Source organism: Gobio gobio (genome assembly GCF_949357685.1).
Source record: "Gobio gobio genome assembly, chromosome: 13".
NCBI classification, from domain to species: Eukaryota; Metazoa; Chordata; class Actinopteri; order Cypriniformes; family Gobionidae; genus Gobio; species Gobio gobio.
Genome location: NC_137106.1, coordinates 32561426 through 32580806, shown reverse-complemented (window position 1 = coordinate 32580806; position 19381 = coordinate 32561426). Strand labels below are relative to the sequence as shown.

At 37.4% G+C, this 19381-nt stretch overlaps 2 protein-coding genes across 4 annotated transcripts; both read right to left on the bottom strand.

Annotated features, from left to right (window-relative positions):
- Positions 1-1522: 1522 nt before the first annotated feature.
- On the bottom strand, positions 1523-10254 carry fut9a (fucosyltransferase 9a). The gene is made up of 3 exons (XM_079833647.1): positions 9848-10254; positions 7709-7803; positions 1523-5770 (listed from the first exon to the last, which is right to left on the bottom strand). Exon 3 carries the CDS (start codon positions 5760-5762, stop codon positions 4683-4685), a length of 1080 nt encoding a protein of 359 aa, XP_079689773.1. The 5' UTR covers positions 5763-5770; positions 7709-7803; positions 9848-10254; the 3' UTR covers positions 1523-4682.
- Positions 9344-17845, bottom strand: manea (mannosidase, endo-alpha). Of its 3 annotated transcripts, none has more exons than XM_079833646.1 (5): positions 17724-17845; positions 16421-17033; positions 16240-16349; positions 16073-16149; positions 9344-12217 (listed from the first exon to the last, which is right to left on the bottom strand). In XM_079833646.1, the coding sequence occupies exons 2-5, from the start codon at positions 16914-16916 to the stop codon at positions 11581-11583; spliced, it is 1320 nt and encodes a 439-aa protein (XP_079689772.1). In that variant the 5' UTR covers positions 16917-17033; positions 17724-17845; the 3' UTR covers positions 9344-11580. The 3 variants fall into 3 exon arrangements, with proteins under 3 accessions (XP_079689772.1, XP_079689770.1, XP_079689771.1); XM_079833644.1 differs by having other exon boundaries at positions 10516-12217; positions 16240-16340; positions 17724-17840; XM_079833645.1 differs by having other exon boundaries at positions 10516-12217; positions 16240-16337; positions 17724-17840.
- Between the last annotated feature and the right edge of the window lie 1536 nt (positions 17846-19381).

Here is a 19381-nt window from a genome sequence, read left to right as displayed (position 1 = left end):
AAGTATTCCCGTTCACGACTCCATGTTGATAAGCACAACAGCAAGAGTCATGCTGCGTTCACACCAAACGCGAATAGAGCGTGTCTACCGCGTCCATTCGCGCGTACACAGCGAATTGGACGTGCGTATAAATTCTGCCTCTTTTCATTTTGATAAAAAAATATATATTAAGCATTAATAGCCACACAAATGTGGTCCAGGCAACTCCTACATTATCTTCACTGCATGTATATTTAAATATCCTTAAAAAATAAAGTTATGAAACTTCTCTTTGCCCTCAGTCAAAACGATTAGGCAGACAACAAATGAGAGCAAAGATCGCCCGTTAGATCCACACAAGACGAACCAATACAAGACATCAGAGCCAGCGGCAAACGTCAGAAGGACTAGCCGAGGAAAGGCTGTTCTCGCCGGGGTTAATGAGCGCTGAGTGCCCGATGATCGGCTGGATCTCACAACTCCAAAAACGCATTTTTATTTTAAAAAAATAGGCGCTCTCTTTATAAATAAACCACAGATTTGAGCTTTAAACAACTACATTCTCACCTGAAAAAGTCTTAAAACCTCATTTTGTAACACAATAGTAGTATTTTTTAATTATGCAGGGTTTCTCATCACGTCACTTTACCACGTGACAGCAGCAAGCAGGCTCCTGATTGGTTAACGCGGCGCGAATTGACGCCAAAGTTCAAATTTTTCAACTTGGGCGTCAGACGCGAATTCGCTTCAAACTCGTGAATGCACAAAAAGCACCACTCGCGTGTAACGCGCGTATCGCGCAAGATGCTCAATTAGCGCAAACTAGACGAGTAAATGAGGCGGAATCGCGTCTATCGCGCCCGCAGGACCTCCAGACGCGTGTCAACGCGCCTTTCCATTGACTTAACATTGAAATCACTCGCTCCTGACGCTCTATTCGCGTTTGGTGTGAACGCAGCATAAAGCACCTGAAATCCTCCTGCAGGCCCCCAGGAGCTTTCCCCAAATTACACAGCCGCAACAGGGCCTCATTTAAAACCTTTGCCGGAATTCAGCTACCATTGTCCCTCGCCTTGTATCTTTGTCTCTCATTACTCCTTTGGGGCGAACAACTGCTTGGATCATGTCTTTCACAGTTTGATGTCCAAAAACAAATCCACATTTTTTTGGGGGGTATATCTAATCTTGAGTTGAAGCTGCTTCAGCCCCATCATGAAATAAAGTTCCTAAACGTAATTTCGGAAGGAATGAACTCAATTCATCAATTCACTGCTGGGGCATATAAGCAGCCACTCACCTTGCTCGGCATCAGCTGTTTCGCCATCCCTCCACCTCCCCAAGTTTACCAATGTACTTTAGACATCTTGCTACCTATCATTTTCCAAGCATTAGTAGGGGGTCTTGACAGATGTGGTCACAATGAACTTTTTGGAAAAACATAACGGCATACAATTTTCAACAACATATTGGTGAGTAGATCATTTTTGGTTAAACTATTTGTGTATTTTTTCATGCTTGAAATCAGAATGGGAAGCTGAATCTTCTGTGAATGTCATTTTATTTTTGTCTCTTTATTTTACTAATAGACATCTACAGTAAATCATTTGGCAAATAACAATGTTTTGGCAATTAACGTTGCAAAGAACAGTTCTATACACCCTCGAGTTCCTTAGCACAATAGGAATGTGGGTCATTTCGCATTCGAGTCCATAATGCATAGAGGAGATATCATACTCCATGCGACCAGCCTACATGTGTGAGTCAGCAGAGGCTCTGAGTCAGACACCGCTAACACACTCATAATGCAAAGGCTGTTTTAAAGGGTACCAAGAGCTCACAGCCAACATTTGTGCATGGGAGATAAAGATACAGAGGTGGAAAGAGAGAGAGAGAGAGAGAGACCACAAATCAATACAAGTCAGTAATTATGGCCAGTAAGTAAATAAGCAATCTCTGATTCACTTTGTACAACATGTTGAAACCATAAACGTTTCTTTGTTATTTCACATTTTACATTTTTAGTCACAATACATCTTTGTACTGCCATTGTTTGAATAAATCACACACTTGAGAATGAGAGAAACTTTTAGCTAAAGTTTTCCAGTCCAACAATGTTCCTAATCCCAAAAAAACGATACGGATGTTCAATGTGAAAACCGCTTTAGGGACAGAAAATGGCCTCTCCATAACACTGTCATCTTTGTCTTCAGCAGGAGACTTTTCTTCCTCGGTGTAAAGGCTCAGAAAGGGCTTACTTTGTCTGTCTCATTTCAGCTCTTCATTCGCAGACATTTGCTACAGGTTTGAGATCGTCCAACAATACGGCTATTTACAATGCATAAAGAGCATTCACGGCAAACCGATTATCTTCGACAAATGTTGATCTGAGATGTGCAGTGTTGTCTTGGTTACTACACATCGTATCAGTTTCCTCAGAGTTCATATAAAAAAAGTCTGGCTCATTGAAATGTGCACATTTGAGTAATATACAGATGGACATTGTTAAATAGCCCACTTTTGATGGTCCCTCATGAATACAAAAGTTAAAAACCCAGGCATGAAATATTTGATGATGCTGTTACTGTTCGTATGTTCAATTGGACACAAACTGCAACACAACAGCAACAATAATCCACAACCATGTGTGCTTCAGACATCAAAACAACAAGAATGCAAGTGATTCAAAACTTGAAATTGGTTATCCATTTATAGGCCTATCTATTAAAGTGTGCTTTTTCATATAAGCATAGCAAAAAATCTATTTTTGTCTTATTTCCCAGTAAAAATCCTTAAAACAAGGCAAATTAGTATAAATCAAAAATGTGTAAGATAATAAGGCATACAATACGATCAGTTTTCAAAGAATATGTAATAGTTGATATAATATAAGAAAAATATTTCGTTTTAAGCAGGTTTAGATTTTATTTTACTGGAAATAAGACAAAGGAGCATTTGAGAACATGATTGTTTGTAGTGACAGTACAGCAGTGCATTCTGTGATCCACAGCTGAACAAGTTCTCATTGATCAATAATAGATTTCTTTACCCTCATCTAATATTAGACTGACTACATGTATGTAAGCACATCAAAAAACAGTCCTTCACCATGAAATGAAAGCCAATCTGAGAAATGTGATGACTTGAATCCCAGAGATAAAAGATCAGAAGCATCTCTTTTGAGAAAGAAAACTTTGGCAGCGAACAAATCTTCTAAGCTTACAGCTAATGCAACTTCAGAATTAGAAAAGTGAGCCATTATGCTTCTCACATTATGATTTCGTTTGTCTCGTACATCAAGTGTGTCTACTCATTTGGCAACGTTTGGAAAAAGGTCTTCTGCATTCCTGTGAATATGGCACCACCCACACATGACTTTATGTATATTAGCCTCCTGTTCTCGATTCAACACTTCACTGTTAAACAAAAGTAACATTTAAATATTTCAAAAACAGAACTTCACAGTACACATTGATACTTCACAGTATCACATAACCAAGCCATGTAAGCTACTTAACAGTGATATTATCAGCAGTTATTCAGTACAGTAAAACATTATCAGCAATAACGCACTCCTGGCATGTTTGTTTTTCAGTAGCAAGTGCATGTTGGTCACTGGTGTACCAACATAGCAAATATGAGTGCGCAAAACAACGTCCAAAACCATGGAAATGAAAGGCAGGTTGTTTGAAAATACATACTATACACTACATTTACAGTACATGGACATTTTGCACAACATAAGTTCTGTAAACACTGCATAGATGTCTCTAGCACTAACATTTACACAGTAACCAATGATATAAAAGAAGCATAAAAATCTCAGTTTTTCAAAAAAAGTGCTCGGCTCTCATTAAATAAACAGATTTCCTATATGATATCATGTATGAAAACAGCGACATTTTAAAGGGATAGTTCACTTAAAAATAAATTCTCTCATCAACACAAAAGAAGATACTTTGGAAAAAGGACTTTTGTGTGTGTTATTTTGGACCCCATGGACTTTCACTTTATATAGGCAAAAGCACTCAACAAAATATCTTCTTGTGTGTTCCACATTAAAAAGAACGTTTGAACAGGTTTGTAAACGATGACATTTAAATGGATTTTGTGCCTTTTGGTCATCTTAATATAAATAAGTAATTATTCAACTCTAAAATGCACGATTTGCATCATGTTTGAGTGAACTATCCCTTTAAACTCATTTTGGTCATAATTAGCTTTCTACATATTAAAATCTAAAATGCATGATTTGCATCCAAAAAAATCACTTACGAAATATCTTCTTTTGTGAAGAGAGAAAGTCATCCAAGTTTGAAATGACAAGTGGATGACATTTAAATGGAATTTGTGCATTTGGTCTAAATAAATATGTTTCTTTTCAAATAAATACATACGTTTATTAAACTCTAAAATGCATGATTTGCATCATTTTTGGGTGAACTATCCATTCAAATGCATTTTGGTCAAAATCTGCTTTCCTAATAAATACTGTGTGTACTCATCAAACTCTAAAATGCATGATTTGCATCCAGGTCAATAAACGCATGAAACCGAACACGAAGTAAATGTACAACTAGTTTGGGACATTGTACAAAAATAAAAGTCTGTAAGTGCTCACAACAGACCCTCATTTGAATTAAGTTAAACGAAGCTCTTATTGTCAAGCGACTTTCATCAAGCTGGTCCAGTGGTTTAGGTTCGGATTAACCCCAATACCATTTGTCGAGATTGTTAATTGACTTGTACTCATTGTGCCTTCTAACATAATCGCAGGCCAGACACGTGTGCTCGGCCCAGAAGTATGCCTTTTTCACCTTAAAGTGTTTACGCCAGTCAAAGTACTTCAGGTAGAGCTCCTCATTTTTGTCAAGGAACAGGAGGTAATCAGCCAGCTCCTTCGGAGACGGGAAGTCGTCGATGTGAATGAAAGCGCTGCCCTGAACGAAGTTCTGATAGTTCTCCCTTGGTGGTCCGAGCACCACAGGTACTGTGCCAACGGAAAGTGGGTTGTACAATTTCTCAGTGATGTAGTCTTTGTGAATCGAGTTCTCGAATGCCAAATAAAATTTACAGCTGGCCATTGTGGGGAAATAATCCTGGTCGGAAATGTACTCACCAAAAGCCTGTCCGTATGCATGAACCTCGATGTGCTTGTACAGTTCATTGTAGTATTTCACTCTGACGTGATCTGGGTTCCAATTGCTGACGATCCAACAAATGAGCTTGTTCTTGCTTGGCGGCACAAAGTCCTCCTCTCCTTGGGCTGCGACAATCGATCCATAAGGCACTTCTATATCAGCATCCTGCCGATAGTTTAGAGTTAAATTAAACAAGTTTTCAATTCCAGGTAACTGAGATGAATGCGACGGCGACTCGAAGTTCATCCAAACCCATCTCTGCAACGTGGGCCGATACGCCGGCGGCATGTTGGAGAGGTCGCTGGTGATGTCCCTGTGATGTATGACGACGGCGTCGGATTTGTTGTAAAGGTTTCGGTCGGCGGTGATGAAGCAGCCATCGATACTGAACAAAGAGCTGCAGACGTTCAGGTCGTAGGTTTCGCCAAAAGGCCAAAGCCAGACCAGGATGGTGGTCTGGTTCTGATCACTTCTGGTGGAAAGGAGGCTTTTCACTCGGGCTGTGGATGTTTCCGACTCGACGGGGCCTGACAACCAGCTCGTGGAGGGTTTGATGTACATTAAAAACAGAGTCACAAAGCATCCCAATAAAAAGATACCGAGCAGGAGGGGTCGTAGAATTCTGTAAGTTGGTGTAGATGGCATACTCTGGCCTTTAAACAGGAAAGAGATAATGGTGGGAAGGCAAAAAAACAAGGTTATCGGTCAGTATATAAAACAGCAGTCTATTCCGGTCTATTTCTTTAAGATTCAGAACATTCTATCGGACAAATAAAGTGTTAATGAACTGCATTGTGCCGTCACAAGCTAAATTAATACATTTTAATGTCCTGAGACTGCTGTTATATATTTTCTAACTCTAAACTGTCAGCAACCGGTAGTGTTCCAGCGGCCATATTAATATACCCATCCACCACTGACAGATGATTCTTTGACCTAAAATGACCCGTATGCAAAGTATCAGTCGGACAGGATAGGATATATTTTTGTAAATGAAGTATTACTTTGCATGATTGGTGTGTCTACTGCACCCTGCCAAAACAGGTGATTGAAAACAAAAAATATAGTCTGTTTATGTATGTGAATAATAATGCAGAATATATAAATATTGATATATTGCATTAAAATTCAAGGTCTTATACCATGCATCATCTTGCTCTGAGCAACAAAATAAATGCTTGGGAACAGCCAGTGTTATTTCTCAGAATAATGTGAAGCATATATTTATTATTATATTAGGCCTATATTACATTATATACATTTTCTGGCTTTTTATTGCTAAGTCAGTTTGCATACAGTGTAAACCTGAATAAGTTGGCAAAACTCAAAAAAGAGAGGCAATCAGTTGCCTCAATTCTTAAGTTAAGAAATGTATAGTTTTGTTAAGCAGAACTTAAAGATTTTTATTTTGTAATCATACATTTTAATTGCTCTGAACTTGAAATATTTGAGTAAGATAATTCATACATTTAACTTAAAAATAGAACGTAATGTCAAATTTTAGTAGTGGAGACTTGACTAGCTTTAACTAGCAAATTCAATAAATGCCACCTTGCTAATTGGTTACACAATGCTTTGGTAGCATTAGCATAGAATTTGCTGAATGAGGACAGCAGTATAATACATTTAACATACTGTTGAACTGTTCTCAAACTAAGCTCATGCTCCATTCGTCACCATGAACCTACAAAAAACAACAACAAAAAAACAACAACAACATAACAGAAGCTCTTCTAAACTAGCATAACAAAACATTAAACACTACTAAATCCCCCACTTAACGTTAATCTTGCACACAAAAAAACATAATATAACATATTGGCATTTACTGTCCCTTTTGAGTGTCATGGCAAAGCATGCTGGGAAATAGAAAAGAAACAAGTTCATAAAACTCAAAACAATGCAACAATTCTTTGAGTTTTGAGAACTCAAAAGAAAAAGAAAAGTTCATTTGACTGAACTAATTTGTTTATTTTGAGTTGGCTCTACTCAAACCAATTAATTATTTTGAGCGTTAGGCTTTACTGTGAGGAATTAAGTGTTTATGTGTTAATTTGACCAACATTTAAGCTGCTATATTAACAGCTTTCAATGCATGCTGCAATGTTAACTCATTACTACATTGAATGACTGTACAAGGTGAATCAATTTGCGCATACTTTAAAACAGTATTTAAATCGATTCAGATTTCAGAATGAGCACTTTGACATTTGCAATACATATGTTGTGTCTTGTCAGTCAGCCGATCATATGTATGCTACTGTAACGGAGATAAGCATAACTCATTAGCAGGAAACGTCTTTGAGTAAAATAAGCAAACTAGGACATTTGCGTTGTAAAACTGTTCAAGGACACTTCATATATTAAAACGCTGTCTGGTTTACTCTCTGATATCAGATGATTTATAGACAGTAGAATGTGTGGGGAGCCCACTTTAAGACTTACGGAATAGTTCCACAATATTTTATGAAATAGTTGATTATTTTTGAAAGAAAAAATATGATTAATATATTGTATCATCATGACAAAGTCAGCTTATTACAAGCACCGAGAAATATATATATGCAAAGTAAATAATCTTAAAAATTCACCTGACAGAATTGCTGATATCCAATAGGTAAAATGATTATATGTTCCAGGTTCTTCTTTTTACTACCAGAAGAATGCCAGTCTTAAAATCATAGGTCTTCTCATGAGGGAAAAAGACAGAAAATGGATTACATCACTATACAATCAAATCACTGACTATAAAGCTGAATATCAAACAACACTTTGTGTAGAAACAGTTTAAGAATTAGTAACCGGTAACTCCATATTTATTGACTATATTTACTGTGGCCCTGTACAAATCCGATCCTCAAAAATGATTCTGTCATTACAGCGAGCATTCAGATAATCAGTTTTACAAATGGGAGCACTGCCATCTTCAGGATGTCAAGAGATAATAGAACCAAAAGGCCAAATATCCACCAAATATTCACAATGGCAGGGTGTTAAAATAAGCTTTGGGATCTAGATTTTGTTTTTCTGTACAGAATCCATATTTTTTTCCCCAATTTCCTACATTCTCATACTGTTAAATGTGTTCCTTAAAACTGCACTGTACATTTTTGTGCACAAGTAAACCAATGTCTTCAACTCAAGGGTATTAAACACCAATAGTATCAGAATATACAATTAAACGCGAATTAACGTTCCATTAACTTATTCAGTAAACTTCAATTAACCGAATAAACAACTCAATTAGCTGTAATTTCACAAGGACCATAAAATCTGCCAATAAATAAATCTGCACGCTTCCACTTAATAACATCCTTTTCTATTTAACTTGATGTGTCAGGTCTTTTTCACATCTCTGATACATATTAGCAAACTTATAGTTGAAGAAATCAATGAACGGACTGATGAGTCATATGACTATTACCTTCATGTGGACTAAAAAAAACATGTATGGAAGTAATAAAAACATGACAATGAAAATGACATTTTCTATATATGACATGCCAATGTCCAGTTCGTGAGATATTTCCTATCTAACACGCCTGTCAATGCATTTCAGCTGTAGGGGTTTTACATGCATGTTTTACACTACAGTTGAGAAATGAGCTTTGTTTCATCTCCGCAGTGTCCATTTACCATTAATCCACATGTGGACATGTAACAGCTGCTTAAAAGGTTTATCAGTGCATTTGTGACTCAATCATCTTATATCACAGCAAAAGCTCTCTGTAAATGAGCGGGACACATAATGCTGCAGGGAGATTATACACCTGTTAAATCAAACATCGGTCACATCCAGTACATAACAGAATGCAATTATGGCTAATGCATGATGTATTGGTAAAGGTTAAGAAACATTAGGCAATAATCAGCTGTTTAAAGACCCTTAGGGCAATTTAAATGTCCTGAGTGGAGGGTCTTTTAATTAGCAAAGTGTTTGGCATATCCTGTTTCCTAACTGCTAACTGCTGCACATTACATACAATATTTTTGACCAACAATACACATGTGTTGCAGGATGCTGTTAAAGTAAATAAATAGAGCAACAAGGTTGCATGTGTGTGTCTCTCTGGGAGTCTGAAAAAGGAAGGCATTTCTTTTAAATGTATTGTGATGTATTTGGGACACAGAGTTGCACGCTGTGCACGTTGGCTTGAGTGTTCACGTCTAATAAATAGAAGATGTGGATGAAGGACATGAAGATGAAAAGAAGATGCAAATCATTAAATATAAAGCTTTTGTAGTTTATTTAGTAGGCTTTATGAATTCATGTATATCCCATCAGTGACATGATGTTATACAGGCTATTTAATGAACACTCACCTAAAATCGCGTTTCTGCTCTTCATAAAAACATAATTGAATGTGGTACCGTGCAAGGTGATGTGCTTTATTCACCAGTGATGCTGAAGGTCATCTTAAAGCATACTGTCACATCTGACATAAATATGGCTATTCTTTAAATATGACAATCTCTCTCTCTCTAGCATCTCGACTGCTTTGTCTATTTTAAGCAAAACCCGCATCCAAAAAGGACGCATGAAGCATCCCATGAGAATGAATGTCCCTGCGCTCGTGCCATGTTTAATTATTATATTTCAAAAATCCCTAAAGAGATGAATGAAAAAATAATGGTGCACGCAGTGCGTGATATTTAAAGCATCTACTCGCGTCGTGCAATATATGCAGAGCATACAGGTAACCTTCATTTCGGTAATTCGTTTGTCTCACCTCTCCATCAGCAATCATCCTCGAGGGAAAGCCACATCATGCGCTTCTTTTATTTACATCCCACACACACTTGGCATATCGGAATGGTGCTGAAAAATCTCCGATGAAGGCAAAATTTGGATAGGATGCACCTGGACCCATAGCCTTCGCGTCAGTGCATCACTGCATATTGCAATGTGTCCGCAATGATGACAGACTCGAATCAGCGCGTGCAAGACAAAACTCGTACGATCCTATGTGTCAGAAACGGAGAGCGCGAGCAAGTGCGACGCTGGAAAAGACGCCATGTAACGCCGTGTGATGTGATGTAGAATAATGTCCCCCTCCCCACACGAGCCCGGATACCTTTCCAGTGTCCGTGCTGCTCATATGCAATGCATGGATGCAATTATAGATTTAGAGTGTGTGCGTGCGCAAGCGTGCGCGTGTGCAGTTAATACGTGCAAATGCAGAAATGTAAAGAAAGGCAATGGATGGGAAATGCAACAGTGGCGTTAGACTGGATTATTCATGTACCCATGGATTATTCCTTTGTTCATCATTGCTGTTTGAATTCAGTGGTTTGCAGCCTATTCCAGTCAGCAGTGTATTAGCCTATAATAAATGCATGTGATGTATAATGTTTTTTAAAGAAACGTTTAAAAATACATGGATCGAACGATCAGTGTTAATTGAATACTTTATTGTCTTAAAACTGGTCCATATGATTAATAGATTGCACGATCAATTAATTGAGCAAAGGTGACCACAGGCAATTCATTTATTTAAAGCTTCCAGGCAGAATTTCTCTGAATGCAATTTGATGAGTTTGAGAAACAACTGTCGCCCAATTAGGCACTACTGAGGCAGGAATTGTTCAAGAGTAACAATTCAATAAATATTCTATTTTATATTCCTGATTGCAGTTTGAATCCATTGCAGTGCACAGAAAATCTATTGCTAAATATAAGCATATGAATGCATTAGTGTGAAAACGAGCAACACCGTGATTTTATTTTTAAATAATTTATTGTTCATTTAATAACTCCCATTAATATAATCAATAATAAATTAAGTAATCAATTCATTGCAAGGCCATAATATGTAAAGCATGTGACACAGTGTACACACACTTATTGTGTTGTTCTGAGAAAGACAGTCATATGTGAATCTTGAAAGAATTTTGCATATTTCCAAATAAACACGATCCATTTAAATTAAGCTACACTCAAAAACAAACAAAAACAAAAAGGTTCTTTACGGCACCAAAAATGGATCTTGGCTGTAATCATAGGGGAACCTTTTTAAGTGCTATATAGCACCAATTTTGGTGCTTCAGTGGTACTTCACAGGTTCTTTGACTAAGATGCTATATAGCACTGCTAACTAAGGTGCTATATAGCACCGCTACCATATACAGAACATGTTAAGATATGGAGCTATACAGCACCAAAAGTGGTTCCTCTGATTACGACGAAGAACCATTTTTGGTGCCATATAGAATCTTTTTTTTTAGAGTGTATACGTACAGTGGTTAAAATATCCTTTATAAAGCATTACTGCTTCAAGGCGGAATATCTCTGATTGCAATTTAGTGTTAATATTTGATGAGTTTAATCAGTCAAGTTGTCATATAGAGTGGTAAAAGGCATGCAAGTAAAACAAACTGCACACAACTCAAATCGAACGAAATGAAAGTAAGCACTACTTAGGGGAATACTTCCTTTTTTAGGATTAACTATGAAGTAAATCAATTATTCCAGCCATTTCTTCTGCTCCTCGCTGAATTTTCTAGCCCATTTTTGCGTTAACTCTAAATAAACTGAAGGTTTATGAGGAAGGTAGTCAAGATACACAGTTTTACCCCATGTCTTGGGGATGGCCTTTTCGATTTGCGTACCTTCATGCCATTCATTGAATGAAGTTATAGAGATGATCTGTGGCCTTGCCGCCACAGCAGCATTTAAAGCATTCTCATAATACCTCCCATTAATGCGGTTCCTTGTATTCTGGGAGTTCCAAGGCCTAATGCTAGTGTCGATATAACCTGGCCCTATACTTGGAATGAATACCAAGTCATTGTGATCACAGAAGGTTTTGATGGATCTCCAGTTGTGATGTGAGGAACCATACGTAAAGCCATTGATTGCAAAATACGTATAGAGTCCATCAAATCCAGCGGCCTGTATGTCATTCTTATGCTTTTCTTCCACAAGAAGTGCAATGAAGATGCCATCATACGGTGTGTCCCGGATTGTCGATATACCATTCGGTTTGAGCAGTTGTTCCCAAACATCTGAAGTTTGTAAGTAGGAGTCATATATATAATACAGAGGAAGCAATTTGCCAGTGCTTGTTTTGTATCTATAAAAAGCAGGATGGTTTCCATACCTGTAAAATGCAATATATAAGTGTTATTAAACACAAATCTGTACATTGATCATTCATCAACGATAGAATAAATATTGATTATTTAGATTAACTACAGAACACTAAGAGATTCAAATCATTGCTTTTCTTATGGACAAAATAGCAAAAACAATCATTCTACTTTAAAGGCTGCATGAAACGGAAGTTGTGGCCTTTTCTTCCGTATTGTGATGTATATCTGAGTGAAAACAGGCAAAATTGTAGGGTGGGACTTGATTTTGTTCATCGGGGATTGATTTGGTAATTGGATGGTTGTGGTTTGCTATTGCTGTGACGTAACAGGTTGTCCTGCCCTCTCATCAAAAAACTGAAAACTCAGCACGACAAAGGGAGCGCATTAAAAACGATCCAGCTGCAAGAGAAGCATATCTTGTAATTATATACAGTATAGTGTTCTATTAAAGTTGCTATGAATTTAATGTTTTAAAAACCCCTGTGGTGAAAATCAAGTTTTTAATGTTGTTTCACTGATGCTCCAGAAGAAAACACGATGCATTATGAGCCGGTGAAAACTTATGAAATTTGAAGATCAAGGTAAATTGTACTCTACTTGTCTTCTGGGAAACATGCAAGTATCTTTTGTTGCTTCTGAAGGGCAGTACTAAATGTGTGTGTGTGTGTGTGTGTGTGTGTGGGGTGGGGGTGGCACATCTTCATCCTGCATCCATGCTCTTAAAGCATTGTGTTTTCTTCTGGAGCATCAGTGAATGTTTGAACCTTTTTTAATAGCTGTGTTTGAGTCCCTCGATTGTCCTCGTGTGAAGGATCTCAAATTCATACAGTCCCTGCTGGAGAGGGTTCAAATATGCAAAATATTATGTAAAACTGAAGAATGTGCAGGACCTGGAGGATTTTTCTGAAGAACATCAGGCACTTTAACTGCTCAGGACAAACAAGGGACTCGAACAACCATCACAAAACAAAAAAACACCCATGGATCATCCAGGGAACGACACACAGTATTGAGAATCAATAGTTCATAAACTTTTGAACGGGGTAATTTTAATACATTCAGCTATTTTTTTGTCTTGTGGACTATATGTAAACATTTTTTATGTAAAATATCTTATTCAGGACGGTACTAAATAAAAAATAACATGCATTTTGTATGATCTCTTTTATTTAGTTAAATTCTGCTAGCGGTTCACATACTTTTTCTTGCCACTGTATGTCTATGTGGTGTTTTTAATATGCTTTAAGACAAACCATGTGCAAATTCATAGTTCAACAACATTGCAGAGTATTTTCTCCTTAAAACAGCAGTGAATCAAAGACAGTCTCAAAAACATGGTTTGAAATCGCTGGTGTTTCTGACGTCACAATCTACCTTTTAACCAATCACGTCATCAAGCGGGCGGGCTTTAGCATATCATTAACTACACTGTGAAGCAGGGGAGTCAAGTTTTTCTGTTGATATGAAAAATCGTGTACATTTAGCAATATAGCAGGTGAATTATGAATATGATGTATATTGCAATGTTATGATGAACTACATGCCTTTCTCCACTGGCGTTCTGAGTCATTTAAAGCGTTTATAAGAACGGGAACATGGTTTATGTAACATTAAAAACACATTATTTGTTGTTTGATAACGTAGTCAAGCCAAAGGCTAATCATATCAATTATCGCTAAGTGTCCGACGGTGTAAAGAGCGATACATTTGTGCAGCGTTTACTACAGTAAAGTTGAACGAGTGGATCTCTGAGCTGGTGTGAGTGGAGATGGGGCTAATTTGCATATTCCGCATATACTAAATGAAGCAGGGGTGTAGAGGTACATTCAAGCTATTTTGAGGCATGAAGATTTTTTCACAGGGAAAAAAAAATTGGTGATCAAAGATGAGTTTTAATTCATAAAATTATTGACTACAGGGGGACTTATATATATTTTGAAGAACACCTTTTTGATATTTTAATTTAAAATTCTCAACTGACTTAAACTGATTATTATTTCGCATCAATAAACTTGCACTGAAGCACTTGCATGTGATGTCGTGATTTATTCAGTTTTTGATCAATTTACTACTTTTACTTCAATAGAGACTGTTGATTAAAACACTTCAGGTGGTACAACCATGTAAATTGTTGATTTAAACCAACAAATAATAGGTAAAAGTGAACAAATGGCTGAAAATTGTGAATAGTTAGTTTATTTAATGCATTTACATGTATATTTGTATGATTATTTGTCTGTCTGTAAAATCGGACGCTAGATTTTGCGTACGCACGAAAAAAATCTGATTTATAAAACCATGTGTACACCAGAACCTGCGCAAAAATCCCTTTATAAATCACAGCCAGCAGAAGATTGTGCGTATGTGCATCTCCACCCTGTCTCCTCCAGAAATCACCATATATGGAGCTTACAACACCTAATTTTACTATGCATAACCTCATTTCCATGCATATTTCCATCCACGTGACACCATGTTTAACACTGTCAAAGGTATAAGACATTGAAAAATAGATACTGCCTATAAATGCCATTTGTGCCATACACAGTATATTGCTGAAAATCATCCAATATCCTAATTATGGTTTAGAATAATTATATCAAAATATCCATAAAAAGAAAATTTTATAAAATACTTCTCAGATAATTTTTTTGAATGAAATTTTTTTTTCTTCCATTTTTTATGCAGTTTTGCTGGTAATGTGAACATATAGGATGTATAGGCTATTTTTAATGGAAACAGATAGGCCTACTTATTTATTGCAGTGTAAATACAATTGTCTGACTCAAGTATTTTAATAAAGGAAACTTGCAAATCTTAACTTTTTCTTCAAGTTGTATCCTTCAAATACAGTGGTATTTTTCATAATTTTGTGAAGATGCAGTTGTACAGTAAGCTATTATTATTGGACCTATTCAAACCGGATAATGGACAGTTTGACCACCGAATCCAGCAGTGTCTGTGATATCGAAGTAAGTGTGCATCACCGATCATTGTTCTCGCTAAAACATGTTTTGTCATTTAACATGAGTTTAGTTTAAAGAGGAGTTATTGAAATTAGCCTATATTTAATCCTTGATGTCATTAAAACAGCGTGTCACAGGGCAAAATGATCAAAAGTAGCACATCCACATCTCAATTCATATCATTTTTGTTTAAATTCTGAGTAATGACTATGTAATTTCAGTTTATATCACCATTAATGAAACTGGAACATTAATGTACGTAAATGTGTATATCAAAATGAAAACAGAGTTTAAAATTGTTCTTACTTCATTACTTTTCTCACTGTAGTAAAAGAGTTTGTATACGCATGGGTCAGAGTTTGCGTGCATGTGCGCAAATGTTCCCGTCAAGTTTGTTTTTATTAATCACAACTTATGTGTCGAAAGTTGCGTACGGCTCTTTCAGGGCCTGTTTTGTGCGTACAGTGTACACAACGGTTATAAATGAGGCCCCTGGTAACTACGTAGAATACAATAATTTAAAATTAATATGAATAAAATACATTACCACAAAATAAAAATGTAGGTTTTCTTTAATAATATTTTAATTATAAATAGAATTGGGAATATATTTATATATTTACAAATATTTGGTTGTACCACCTGGCAAAAATAAAACTGAAATGTTATTTTACAATTGGAATGTGTTTAAACACATTGTTCCTGACTCAAATATATGCATTACATCATGTTTTTAAGCTTTGTTTTTCATTTACCCACATGTAGAAATTAATATTAACCTAGATATTAACCATTGTAAGCTGATACTCAATACATTTAGCTAATATTAAAAATGCTCTTTTGTAAGTTTTTTAAGTAAATGACTAGCGAGAGCTGTATGAAAGACATCAAACGTACCTCTCCACAATATATTTAATATTTTCACGCATATTAGCATCATCTCGTCCCTTGTATGGTTCGATATGAAAAACAACCTGTTAGGGATACACAAAAACAAAAAAGCATGAGACACAAAAGCAAAAGCAAGACTATGAATTTCAAGCCTTCATCTGTATCTACAACACCTTCAACTGATATTTGTCAGCTGCATCCAGAATCAAAGGCAGCAAGTTATCAATTTCTTCACCATTGTCGTCCTTCATACTACGTGGATACCACGAAACTGCTAGAACACCTGAAATAACCAAAGCATATTCAGTAAATGGAATGAGCAGCTATAGTAAGTATTCATAATATATGTCTCACCAACAGCAGCTGTTCGGAGCTGACGCATGTGTTCCTCTAAAACTGATGGGTCTCTGGAGCTGTATGGACCCAGTGCAGGGTAGAAATTTGCCCCAATGTCATCAGGAGGCTGGTGTTGTCCTGTGGGATAACCTGAGGCCACCTTGGGGTCCCAGTGTGGTAAGAGATGATGATCCCAGTGAACATACTTTCCATCAAACTGAGGGTTCCCATACCATACATAGTAGAAAGCGTGCACATTGTAATTTGGTTCAGGGAAATCTCGCATTTTGTTCTCCAGGTTATCAGGTTTCTCTGCCTGCATCATCTGCGCAGGTTTAACAACAACCTTAATATCTTTATCCATTCCTCTTGGAGGTGGAATAAGTCTTAATGGAAACTGGCTGCCAAAATTGTTCTCCTCAGGGCTCAGAGACTTTAAGATGGCTGTTATGATAAACACGACCAAGGCTAAAGCAATAAGTACAAAACATGATTTCCGCCTAAACCGTGCCATTACCCTGGAGGTTGGTTAAAGTCCATTCCACCGAAGATGCTCAGTCAATGGTGGAACAAATATGATAAATGAAATTCTCAAGGTTCTTTCTTCATCTTTAGGCTTCTGCTGGAATAGCTGTAAAAAAAAAAAATAATAATAATAATAAAAAAATTAAACTCTAAATAAATAGATATGTTTTAAATAATTAAATAAAATCATCATATTCATAATAATAAAAACTAAATAAATAAATATGTTTAAATGGACCAGTTATATCAAGGCATTTTGTAAACTTAATTGCACAACTTTGACTAAACTAATCATTAACTTTTTAACCTACGCTCCATTTTATACAAAGTACGCAGTAAGATAAAAGTCTTTCGTCTACGATTTTATAGGTCATTCCTACATTGACTGAGGGGACAGCATTTGTGTAAAAAAAAAAAACGGTATTCATTTAAACATACTGCAGGGAATATTAGTATGTTGAAATTGCATGGACATTATTGCTTTTAAATGGTTAGAATCAATTTAAACATTCAAAATAAATTAATGAATTAATGCATGGACATTATTGCATTTGCTTGGTTAACCTATCAAAAAAATCAACATAACACGGTTTCCATTAAAAAAATCAACACATTTTTGTTACAAACAATTCATATTTTTAGACCTAAAACGGCAACCAATGAACACTGAGGGTGAACACAAAATATAATAGATACATGGTAAAGTTATTTAACCCTGCATATGTGTAACTGACACTGAAACACCCACTCACGTTATTTTATCATTATTACATTTTTTAAATATGCAGCCTCATACCTCTCGTCTTGAAAGACATCAAACGACACATCTTGTTTACATAAAATATCTCACACTACAATACACTCTAATACGGAAGTATCCAAGTGTGACAGTGGACAGTATTTTCTTCTGTTCCGTTTATTCAGTGATTGTAGCTATAAGTGAGTTATACTGCACACTACTGGACGGGAGACGCATTTATGACTCCTACTATGGAGAAGGCTGAACTCGTGAATAATAATCAGCTAGAATTTACGTTCATAGAGACAGAGCGTATTTAGGCCACGCCCACACCAGGGGGGTACAATCCAACGCTCTCCATTGACTTTGCATTGCGGGAGGCTGCCTCATTGTCATTTCGGACTTATAACAAAAAACAGAACAAAGTCTAAAAGCTGATATGTGACAAGGTGTACAGCAAACAAGCTAAAAAACACAGAAATAAGTTTTTATAAGCTGTCGACCCAAAAAAACGAGCGTTTAAGAAGATAAAAGTGGATACCGGCAATACAAAGTGAAGCTTCAGCAGGATGAATGGGTAAATTTTGGGATCCTGACACTCAGTATGTCTCAGTATGTGTATGTGTGCAGTAAACATTTTGTCACTGTTAAGTCAAATATCCAAATGTCCGTTATATATATGATATGTCCTGTTGTTGATTACATTCCCCTCTAGTGCTTGAAGTGCTTTGAGCGGCTGGTCCTGGAACACCTAAAAGACTCATCCACATTGGACTCACACCAGTTTGCCTACCGCAGCAATAGGAGCACAGAGGATGCCGTTTCCATGGCACTGCACTCTGTGCTCACTCACCTGGACAATAAGAACACTTACGCACGCATGCTGTTTGTTGACTTCAGCTCAGCATTCAACACTGTCATCCCAACCAAGTTAATAGCCAAACTTGGAGACCTGGGCATCAATACCTCAATGTGCAACTGGATTTTGGACTTCCTAACTGACAGACCCCAGAATGTTCGTTCAGGATCCACCTGCTCCACATCCATCACACTCAACACTGGTGTACCACAGGGCTGTGTGCTAAGTCCGTTTCTCTACTCCCTCTTCACCGCCGACTGCAAGCCTGTGTATGGATCTAATTCTATCGTCAAGTTTGCGGACGACACAACGGTGATTGGTCTCATCAGCAACAACGATGAGACTGCCTACAGGGAGGAGATCCAGCACCTGGCCACATGGTGCGCTGATAATAACCTGCTCCTCAACACCACCAAAACGAAGGAGCTCATCGTGGACTTCAGGAAGGAGTCAAGAGGCACACACGACACCATCCACATCAATGGAATGGCTGTTGAACGTGTCTCCAGTTTCAAGTTCCTGGGGATCCACATCTCGGCGGACATGTCGTGGACGACCAACACCTCCAGCCTGGTCAAGAAGGCTCACCAGCGCCTCTTCTTCCTGAGGACACTGAGGAAGAATCAGCTCTCCTCGGCTATCCTGGTGAACTTCTACCGCTGCGCAATAGAAAGCATCCTGACCAACTGTGTGGCAGTGTGGTATGGGAGCTGCTCTGTTGCGGAGCGCAAGGCACTGCAGCGGGTGGTGAAAACTGCCCAGCGCATCACAGGGACTCCACTGCCTGCCATCGAACACATCCAGAGGAAACGCTGCCTGCATCGAGCTCGCAGCATCCTCAAGGACTCCTCTCACC

Coding starts and splice junctions, on each gene's coding strand:
- fut9a (XM_079833647.1), bottom strand. CDS start 5,762: ATGCCATCTACACCAACTTACAGAATTCTACGACCCCTCCTGCTCGGT.
- manea (XM_079833646.1), bottom strand. CDS start 16,916: ATGGCACGGTTTAGGCGGAAATCATGTTTTGTACTTATTGCTTTAGCC. Junction 16,350..16,420: donor GCTCCGAACAGCTGCTGTTG/GTGAGACATATA, acceptor TGGTTATTTCAG/GTGTTCTAGCAGTTTCGTGG. Junction 12,218..16,072: donor ATTAAATATATTGTGGAGAG/GTACGTTTGATG, acceptor TGCATTTTACAG/GTATGGAAACCATCCTGCTT.